General features: G+C 40.2%; 2 protein-coding genes across 2 annotated transcripts; one reads left to right on the top strand and one right to left on the bottom strand.

Moving 5' to 3' along the window:
• Positions 1–1,504: 1,504 nt before the first annotated feature.
• On the bottom strand, positions 1,505–5,008 carry LOC149846267 (uncharacterized). The gene is made up of 4 exons (XM_089997911.1): positions 4,866–5,008; positions 4,698–4,776; positions 3,380–3,568; positions 1,505–2,087 (listed from the first exon to the last, which is right to left on the bottom strand). Exons 1-4 carry the CDS (start codon positions 4,906–4,908, stop codon positions 2,084–2,086), a joined length of 315 nt encoding a protein of 104 aa, XP_089854037.1. The 5' UTR covers positions 4,909–5,008; the 3' UTR covers positions 1,505–2,083.
• A 3,629-nt stretch (positions 5,009–8,637) lies between these two features.
• Positions 8,638–10,543, top strand: LOC149846266 (uncharacterized). Its single transcript, XM_089996276.1, has 2 exons — positions 8,638–8,699; positions 8,877–10,543. Exon 2 carries the CDS (start codon positions 9,298–9,300, stop codon positions 10,126–10,128), a length of 831 nt encoding a protein of 276 aa, XP_089852402.1. The 5' UTR covers positions 8,638–8,699; positions 8,877–9,297; the 3' UTR covers positions 10,129–10,543.
• The last annotated feature ends 202 nt before the right edge of the window (positions 10,544–10,745 follow it).

Below are 10,745 nucleotides of genomic sequence, written 5' to 3'. Positions count from 1 at the left end.
GTTAGCTCATTTACAGAAAAAATTGCGTTGTTTCACAGCTGCAGGCCAAAGATTTGAACTCTAAAATTATTAGTTTTAAGGCCAAATTAAAATAAATTATTACTACTTCACTATCCATACAAACCGAACACTTGTTATTTATGTTTAGCTAGATGAGCCTACTTTAAGACTCCACACAAGCCCTTTACGAGCCAAACCACGAGATGCTCATCTCATTTCCCAGCTCTTACTTCTTGGGGTTTAGTGGTCAAAGCTGCTTGTTTCAGCAATTCAATGAGGATAGCCCCATAAACAAATGATCCTTGGTCGGTCGTTGACTTGGACTTGGTTTGATCTTGAGTTGCGACAAGGTCTGCAAGATCTGTGTGATCTTTTGCTGCTTGGCCAATCTGGTATAGGCAAGTTCAACCAAGGATCACTTTGGTCGAGTCAGCACAGGCCGTGTGGGTTACTTGCATTGAGTTGGACCGAGTCTCAGTGGCTAGGTTTCAAATAGGTCAGTAATTTTTTAGCTGAGAACGGTAGGGATTTGGTGAAGCCTTCCATGTTATTACTTGTATCTTTCTTTTGACTTAGCTTAATGGCTAAGGGTTAGACCAACCTAGCTACCATGCCATGGTGAAGGAGAGTTCTTTTTTTATATTTACAAGGAGAAACCACACCCAGGAACAGTTGCTGTCCTTAAAACTCCGTGGGCTTACTCCTTCCCCCACGTGGTTACGGAGACTTGCTCATTAAAAATGATAAAAATGCCCTACATGGTGATCTCTCTTTTTTGTTATTTTTTTGCCAAACCAAGGATATCAGAACCTCGGTTTTGAGATCCTTCGTTTGCAAGGAGGTTGGATCAATACTTTCCTTTTGTTTTCATGGTGTAATTTGAGCTAAATCAATGTCTTTTTTAGAGCAAATGAAAGAAAAAGAAAAGAAAATAAACTATTTTGAGGCAAATGAGTTGGATATTGATCTGGTTATGCTTAGCTTGACACTGTATCTGAATTCTGATAAGTGGGTTTGATTCCATATCCGGCTTTGACTTGGATATTTTAGCAATAAAAGCTTGTATCTAAAATATCATCTAATTCAGTCTCGTTGCAATGCCCCCCACTCCCAACTAATCAGACCTAGATTATTTAGATAACCAAAATTCATCATTTGAAAAATATGAAGCACTCCCTCGCAAGCTATAGGCATTGTGGTGCATTTAGTGGTTGATCAATTCTAAGAATGAATGTTATTCTCATTTTCCATCTAGTTGTTTCTCTTTCTTACCTGCAAGATTCAAGAGCCAGTTTCTACTAAACCAAACATGTAGATCACATCTAGAGATTAGATATGCAAAAAAACTAAAAAAGAATTAGAGCTTTTCACTCATGACCATGGGTTTGAAACTGTCAAATGTAGCCATTATTTTTTCAAGATAACCGGTGCCTGCAGGCTCCAACTCCTTTACATAAAAAAGACATGAATGCCTATGTCTGTACTTTTGGGCTGCACATTGGAGTGGTCTGAATAGCAAGAGGAATCAGTTTAACAATAACAAAATCACAAAATCCAATTATTTGCAAAATCCCTCGTCAATCAGAATTCCAAATATAGGAACCCACTTCCAAGTGCAACATTTCTTTCCTTCACATTTAAAATATGACCATTTCATGGAGAAGACTGTTAATGAATTGAATCTGTAAGACACCTCAACCAACCCTAATCTGAATAAACAAATGTGGAAGAACTAACGACAACAACAACAATAATAATAATAACAATAATATTGATTCGCACTGAAACCAACCCAACCTGACCCGAAGCAATAAAAAAATCTGCAACCTTCCAAGAAGACTTAGGCAAGATGGCTCAAGGCATATATGACAACGGGGATTGCAGGAAATTTTGAACAGCAGCAGGTTTGTCTGTTAGTCCATATAAACACGAGCTGACCTCGGTAGTCCCCACATGCTAACCTCGGTAGGGGCCTCTTAGAATATCAGAGTGACAAGATGACGTAATTACCCAAATGAGATTACTCCAATAGTCCAATATTCAGAAGTAGAGCATAGCAAGGCATTGCGCCCAAGAACCACTTTTATCTGCAACAAGTGGAAACTCTGGATGTGATTGCGCTACACAAACATGGTATCCTAACTCAATCTACAAGGTAACCACTTTGCCAGAAGGAAGAAATTTCCAAGTCGGAGGCAGTTTCACGATTTTGATGATCTTGCAATCTCAGAAATGGTCATGCCATCTGCAGATTATATAGGATCTTCATTGAATGTGACATTTTTGCTCCTTTCAACAAACATGTCATTTTGATGGCAACTGTCATAATAATAGCAATGTCTAATAGCAGTTTGTCCAACTAGCAAATGTGATAAAAGCTTATAGACAAAATTATCAATTGCATATAGATGAATAGATAAAATCATACATTGCATATGGATGAACATATATTCTACCAGTATGGTCACTTTGTGTCCTTACCTGCTTTAGAAAAATCTTTTATGATAAAATGAGAGCTTATGGCCAAAATTACTAGACCAATTTCCATAATGATACTTACAACTATCAGCTTGCTTAAAATAGGTTAAGCTTTAGCCGTCCAACCTCTTGTCAACCACCAAAAACAAAAGAAAAAAATGATTACATCAAACTCCTGTGGGTACCATTCAAGAATCTAATCACGTAAAAATCCACCTGAATCTAGTCCTTTAAACAAGAAAATCTTCAGAGATTGACAAATTTCTGGGCATCCACGAAACTCTAACAATACAGAGACCAGGTTCTCTTCCTTATTAGGCCAAACAGGAACCACTTGAGAAGGCATCGATTCCAAACATTCATCTCCTTGGACATACAATTTTTATTGCATATTACTACTAGTTTCGTATTTCACTGCATAAACACTTCCCCTTGGACAACAGCATCCAAGGACACAGAGGATGATACAAATATGAAGCATATACATAATAAAAGTTACTTCTGTCACACCAGTTAGATATCCTATGCACTACCATTCTAGTGCTTCAGCTTTCAGCTGCATATCCAGTAATAGCTATTGAAAAACTAGGCCATTCCTGCAGTAGTTTGTTACCATGAGCTAGTCCCATGGATTCTTGAAAGGGATGTAACAAGGACAAGAAGCTATATTAGAGGAATTAGATCCTATAAAAAGGATATGGTACAAAATAAATGAAAACTGTACATATAAGTTTGCAAAAAACCGATATCCTTGACAAACCAAAAAAAAATACCAATGAAGGTGAAAAAAATAGATTTGTTATACAATCAGTACATTACACAACCAGGAAAAAGGTGCATAAGCAAAAATTAAAATTTAACAAGAAAATCGAGGTTGCAATAATGAATAAAGATTGTTCACCTTGAAGTAGAAGCAGAACTCTGCGGAGACTTGGGGGAGCTTGTACCATCAGATTGACAATTGTTTGCATATTGAGAAAATGGTTTATCTTCTTCTAAGGGACTGCCATCTTTAAGATCCCCCGGACAATCAACGCTTCTCAACTTGGCCTCCAAAAGCATAAGTGTTGTATCCAGATGTAGTATCCGCCTGCATATGTAGGACAGGAATTGGCTGCAGGCTTTTAGCTAAATGAATAACAGGTCAGCCAACTAGTGAGTTTTGGTAATATGAATTACCCACCAATCCACCCGTCCCCCCCTCCACACACACTCACTCACTCATCAATGCAGGTAAGTCTATGAACTAGACAAATTTAACTTGCGTATTGTGGTGAATTGGAAAGATAAAAATTAGTTCTGTTCTCCATGATAGATACTTCTAATTTGTTTTAGCTTGACTTGCCATTCTCAAAAATGGGATAAAGGAGTAGCATGTACACAACCCTCTGGAGTATGATATTTGAAAGGTAATACAGAATTGAGATTCGACGTAATTTACTTAAAGCTAAATAAATTTTGTGGTTTTCAAAAATCATATGATCATTCTAACAATTATCATCCAATTAATTTAATTTCAGTTATTGCAGAGTTTCTACCTGTTATGAAATTGCAGTGATTCAATGAGGCAAAATTGTCATGACATCAAACTAGATTAAAAATGGGCAGTCAAATTTTAATTTGCATAAAATTATAAGAAATTTTGCAGCCAATTGGCTATAAACTGAAAAAACATACACACAAAACTTTATGAAGGATGCAAAATACTGCTAGTTGTGATGATGGTGGTCACTGATCAGTAACGCGAAAGTAATTATTTTTTTTTGAAAATGAACACAATTGCTAATTGCAGATAGGCCTATAAAGTAGTACCCAGTCATTTGTGAGAACATCCAATTTATGGAGAAGCTGCTAGATACTAAACTACAATTGGTCCTTTGAGTACGTTTACTAAGTGAAGAGAGTATACGATTCAGCATCACTAACATTAAGCTTTGCCAATCTACATGTAGATGGGCTTGTGAATCCAGTCCATTCACATCTCTACACGCCTACCCATTCTCCCAAATTCTTCAATTTGCATTAAACCACCCATCCCCTTCATATGGGTTCTGTTATATGAAGCTAAAGAGATGAAACTCCTGCTAACTTTTCATCATCGAACGCAAAATAATGCAAAAGATAAGAAATGAAAGCGATGGTTACGGATACTTTGTTAGTCAATCACAATTTTTTACAAGAACCAATTTCGTTTTTTTTTTCTTTTTTCTGTTTTCTACCTGTGGACGTAAGCTTTTCTTCGCAGAGGGCAGAGAACCTGTTCAGGAAGCGTGCTGTTTGGGCGATGAATATATTGACCTACAGGAAATGAATGAATGAAACAGAATCAGTGGCAGGTGGGGAAATCGAATTTAGTTGGGAAAAGAAAGGAGGGAAAGAAAGAGTACGAGATAAAGAGTCCTCTGATCGGAGATGGAAAGGCGATCTCATCCTGGGAGAGTTCTTCGGTGGTGGTGGTGATGGGTCTGGGAGTGGGGTTTCTCACCGTAGGGTTTCTCCATTGCATGATTCCTTGATGCCAATGCTCCTTCTGTGAAAATTTTATTGGTCAGTTAACCCTCTTTTTTTCTTTTGATGTGTTTGGGAGACGTTGGAATCCAATTTCATGGTGCACCAAGTACTTGTTTTTGCTTCCCATTGACCTAAAACATTATCCGTGGAATTTTCTCCAATTTCCGTTTGGGCTGTTAATGGATCGGATCTGTATCAGACACTTTAACCGACCCAATCTAAGTAACCAACTACTACTAATAATAATAATAATAACAAAAACGTTCGGTAAGAGTGGCTATCGGGCTGAGTGTCCAACGGGCTTTCTGGTACTCAGCCTGATTTGGGTCGAATTTGCAGCCTCAGTCCGAATAATGTTGGGTTGGGACCGACCTGATTAGATAATTGAGCTTTAATCAGGCTGGGTCCCTGTGTAAAGTACACAAGGCTTGACAGACTGGACACATTAATTGGTTTGAGCCTAAAGGGCTGATGCAAATCGGTTGGCCTAGGCTACCATCTATAATAAGAAAAGAAAATAAAGAATATGGTTTAAAAAAAATGAAAAAGAAAAACATGTTTAGAAAAAAAAAGAATCAAAACAATTACAAAGCCTCAAAATAAAATATTTATACTTTAAAAAGAAAACCCTATATCTTACATCAAAATTTGGATAACGGACCCCACCCACCAATTGGGCAAGGTCCCGTCGGCGAGAATCAACTGGTGGATCATTGCTGATCGAAGTCCGATCAACGCTGATGATGCCTTGCAGGCTTTGTGGCAGTGAACCAGCATGAGGGAGAGAACCCCAGGCCACCTCCTAACATGGCGGTGGACCAAGGGCCCCTCCCACTGGAATGAAGGAGTCCAGCAAGCTGGATATGCTCGACGTGATGTCGCCCATCGGGTTCTGGCCAACGTTGGTCTCATCTGACCGGTTATGCAAAAGAGGCAGAACCCACAAGGGTTTTACTGGTTAAAACCCATCATCCTAAGGCCTTTTCGATGACAACTAGGCCCGATCTGACAGGTGAAGGCTGGGCTAGGCCATTCCTAGGGTTTGTTTTGGTTCCCACGGGCTGACTATGGTGGGGTTGAGCCGATGAACCTCCATGGTTGGGAATCGATTTTCCAATCATCTACTCAGTCGTAGCTCCTTTGATAACATCTCTGAAACCACCACGACATTGCTTCCAATTATGTTTAGGGCAATATGGTGTAGGGGTTCATTGGCTTGGGCTGAGGACTCGATCAGTAGCTTGACCATGGCTACCTCCACTATTGAAGTTGTTTGAGTAGAAGATTGGTTGGCTGACACCTGATATAAACTGTTGAGACTCAAATTTTTTTTTGATCGTTAATTGAACTTTTCTCCTCCGTGCAATCAAATCTTTCAAGTAGCTCTGACACGTTTTGATTAAAGCGATCATTGCATGCAATCAAATCTACAAACTCTACAAGTTTGCTGTCCAAAATATGCCCCATCAAGATTTCTCACTAGACAATTGCAAGCTCAGATACCAAATTGATTGTTTATTTTGGCATAAATTTATGCCATGATTATTGATTTATACTATTAACTCCGAAAAGAAAATAGAAAATATGGCTTATAGAAAAAAGAGAAATTCAAATTTAGAATAATTAATCAATCAAACTAATTACAAAGCCCTCAAAATAAATTATTATAGTCAAATTTTAGATAAATCCAAAAATTCAAACACAAAGCAAAAATAAATAAACCTAATCTGGATCCAAATAAATCTTAAAACTAATACTCTTTCGACTTTTTCTTGTCTTTCTTATTCTTTTTAGATCAATCCGGATCGAGATCTGCCATTGCATCAAGGGCCTAGCCCAAGTCACATTTGAGCTTGACCCAAGCTCAAGTATGATTGAATAAGGCTGGGCTCAGGTCAATACATGGGTCAGGCCTATTGAGCCCTAATCGGGCCGGCCTAACGGCCATCCCTACCATTTGGTTCAACTTTGGCTCAACAAGTATGAGTAAGCTCATTTGGGTGTCCAAGCCAAGTATTATGAATAAAAATGAGTCCAACATAATTTGAATCTTTCATGTATTAGGCTGTTTCCAACGGCTTGCATCCCTACAGAATATAGGGAAGGTAGTGGATCGGGGAGAAATGGAGCCCCATCCCGTCACACCCCGTTTGGATAGGGGATGGAAGACATGAAACAAGAAATGAACTAAGAATGGATGTTAAAATAAAAAAACTCGTGCAGGAATGAAGCGAGGATGGACTTACTCTTGCGGCCGCAGAAACCGTCGGCTTGAGCATGACTAAGACCCTTCACCACATTCAAAGCGGCGACTTTAATTCGATCAGCCGCAGCCTGCGACTTCTCTTCTTTCTTGCTCGATATTGCACACCGACACCAATTAGGAAAATCCTAGATGAGCAAACTGGTCTTAATATGAAACCACCAATGGAGACACCCTAACTCTTTCACAGAGAACAATTCCACCAAAGGTCAATGCCACACCTTTTGTTAATAACCAAAAACCCCTTAATAATATGTGAAGAAAACCCTAGATCCATGAAATTCAGGGAAGCAAGCGATTCACTTCATCAAAGAACCAACTGGCAATTCTAGATCGTTCATCAACCCAAACACAACCCTTTCACCTCTAGATTTTAGAACTTAAGTTACTGTCTCGAACCAGTGTGGGGATGGAACTTACTATATATATATATATATATATATATATATAATCCTAACCCTAACATCAGACCCTTTCTCGAATGACAGAAGGTGGAAAGTAGATGCGATTGAAGGATCAAAGAAATGGGGCCCCACCAGCCTCGCCACGTTTGGACCGAGGATGGAGGACATGAAACAGGGAATGAACCGGCGATGATGGTTAAAATCAAAACCCTTGCGGGGATGAAAGCAGGGATAGAGGGCAAAATTTTGAGATGGGGCAGGAGTGGAGACCTTGTCAACCGCACCCGCCCCAGTCCACTGCCATCCCTAACCAAATATGAATAACAAAATCTTCTTATAAATTGTATATTATGTATGTATATGTGTATGTTTTATAAACACATCATTCTTATATTTTATATCGAATTAAAAAAATACTGAACAAATTTATCTTAAAATACAAGTCAACTGATGATCCAACCTCAAACCTGACATGCCATCTCTTAACAATCCGAACCTCATTGTGCTTTGGACTAAGTCCATGCCTAGGCTCAGGCTTAATTACGGTTGGACCTTATTGAACTTGACTAAGCCTGATTTTTTTCTTAGGAGCAGGCCCTATCTAAATTTGAGTCCTCATTGGGTTAAGGTTGCATAGGTAAATTAAGTTGAGAATGTGAAAACTGACCCTAGCCATTGGTTGGGCGTCTAGGTTTGAGTATAGAGTGGATCTCATCATATGGGGATCCGTTCTCCATCCAAACGCCCCTTTAAGCCTTTGCTGATTGATTTTGGTAGGATCCTTTCCAAGATTCCATCGGATCCCATTATGATAATATCCAAAATCGTCCGTCCGAGGCTTGCAAGTTGGGAATGCTCTTTCAGATATAGATCTGGATCATCTATGGTCCAGAAACAGATCCGAACCTTTCTCACCTTCGGGGGAGGGGACACCGCTCAGAAGTCAGCACCTATATAATGGTGCCCCGAAGGAAACCCGTCGGGGGTTTTCAATTTTCCTAGGGTTTCTCTTTCTCCCTTCTCCGTCACCACCGTTTCCTCAGGTAAAACTCTCTCTCTCTTCTTCTTCTTCTTATTGTGACTTCTGAGCCTATTCTTTCCGTCGTTTCCTTTCTCGATTCGGAGAACGGCTTGGTTTTTTTCTTTTCTCTTTGGATATTTATTCTCTGAAGGAGTTGGATCACAATGTGTTAGTTTCTTTCCTGTGTTTTGATGTTTAGGGTTTGATACTCTGTGTGTGTTTTGTTAAGCACTCCGGTTCGGCTGAAATTGGGGATTAGGGTTTTACGCTGAAAAGAAAGGGAGAAATTTTCTCCAGATTCGGGGATTTGGGTCCGGGATAGTAACGTAGGTTCTGAAATCTCGAGGTGAAAGGGTTGTGTTTGGGTTGAGGAACGATCTAGAATTGCCAGTTGGTTCTTTGATGAAGTGAATCGCTTGCTTCCCTGAATTTCGTGGATCTAGTGTTTTCTTCGTATATTATTAAGGGTTTTTTGGTTATACGCAGAAGGTGTGGTATTGACCTTTGGTGGAATTGTTCTCTGTGAAAGAGCTAGGATTTCTCGATTGGTGGTTCGTTGGTGGTTTCGGATTAGGAGCAGTTCGCTCATCTAGGGTTTTCCTGATTGGTGTCGGTGTGCAATGTCGAGCAAGAAAGAAGAGAAGTCTCAGGCTGCGGCTGATCGGATTAAAGCCGCTGCTTTGAATGCGGCGAAGGGTCTTAGTCGCGCGCAAGCCGAAAGGGCGGCTGCTGCGGCAGCAAGGAATGTTAATGCTTATGGGCAGAAGGAAGAGGGGCCGAGCAGATGGCAGGAGAGGAAAGAAGCAAAGAGGCAAATGTATCTGATGAGTACTGAGAAGGCTGTTAGATTGGGGGAGAGGAAGGACCTGAAACTGTCGGTCTCTGTCGGCGGAGCTGCTCAGTGCCAGAAATGCTTCCAGGCCGGCCATTGGACGTATGAGTGCAAGAACGAACGGGTTTATATATCGCGTCCCTCTCGTACCCAACAGCTTAAGAACCCCAAATTGAAGATGAAGTTCTCGGTTTCGTATGAGCTCGACAATCCTGATAATCCACTCCGGGGTGTTGATCAAGCGGGTCAGCCATCAGGTTCTGGCAGCGGGGAGAAGGCGAACAAGGGAAAAAAGAGAAGCAAGAACAGCAAAAGGAAGAAGCATTCTGACTCGGATTCTGGGAGTGAGGCTTCTGTGTTCACGAGCGATAGTGGCGTCTCTAGTAAGGGGTCATCTGGGACGGAATCCGATTCCTCCAGTGAGGAAAGTAGTTTGAGTTATAGTTCCTCAGAATCCGAATCAGAGGAGGAACGGAGAAGGAGAAGGAGGAGGAAGCAGAAGAAGAGAAGGCACCATAGGTATAGCTCTTCGGATTCTTCTGATTCAGAGTCTGCTTATGATTCCCATTCAGATAAAGAGAGTCGAAGGAAAAGCAGGAGGCATAGCAAAAGGCGTTGAAGGTAGTAATGGCTTCCCAATGTTTAACTTATCTTTGACGGCTTTGGTGTGCTCCACTCCATAGCTGTGCCTGCTTTTATATGTTCTGTATGCAAGTTTGGTACATGCACAAAACTGAACCCACCAGATATTTTCTGTTTGTGGGTATTTCCTTTTTTGCTTTGAAATGATGTTGTGATACTAGTTGTGGATGATGGATCATCTTGACATGTCTCTGATATTTGTATTGAACATGGCTGGTGGTATGCTTCAGATTTTGATTGGTTCATTGATATTACCCAACCTACTAATTTCATACGTTCAAAGGAATCCCATGTACTTAAAGTAGTAAGTTTGCATCACTAGGCATATTTAAAATGTATCTTCATGTTATATTCTTTTATCTATTGTTATCATCTTCTGTGTTTTTCTTCAACATTCATGCATTGTGCTTCACCAGCAACATGTGGGGTTTTACAATATGAGCAAAATTATGTGGGGCTATGTGCAGGATCCTGTAAATGATTCCTCCTCCCCTTCCCCCCTTACGGAAGCTCTTGAGGCAGCTTAGGCTACCAAATCCACTTTTTAGTGCAAATATAAAAGGGAGACAGTCTCACTTCCTCTCCCAAATGCAT

The sequence above is a fragment of the Nuphar pumila genome, chromosome 2, assembly GCF_984573655.1.
Source record: "Nuphar pumila chromosome 2, dmNupPumi1.hap1.1, whole genome shotgun sequence".
NCBI lineage: Eukaryota > Viridiplantae > Streptophyta > Magnoliopsida > Nymphaeales > Nymphaeaceae > Nuphar > Nuphar pumila.
Note: the sequence above shows the minus strand (reverse complement) of the source record. Positions and strands in the feature narration are given on the sequence as shown.

What these genes read in the sequence shown, in the direction of transcription:
- LOC149846266 (XM_089996276.1), top strand. Translation starts at nt 9,298, where the DNA reads ATGTCGAGCAAGAAAGAAGAGAAGTCTCAGGCTGCGGCTGATCGGATT.
- LOC149846267 (XM_089997911.1), bottom strand. Translation starts at nt 4,908, where the DNA reads ATGAGATCGCCTTTCCATCTCCGATCAGAGGACTCTTTATCTC. An exon ending in ATCAGAGGACTCTTTATCTC is followed by an intron (nt 4,777 to 4,865) that starts GTACTCTTTCTT and finishes CATTTCCTGTAG; the next exon opens with GTCAATATATTCATCGCCCA. An exon ending in AGAAAAGCTTACGTCCACAG is followed by an intron (nt 3,569 to 4,697) that starts GTAGAAAACAGA and finishes CTACATATGCAG; the next exon opens with GCGGATACTACATCTGGATA.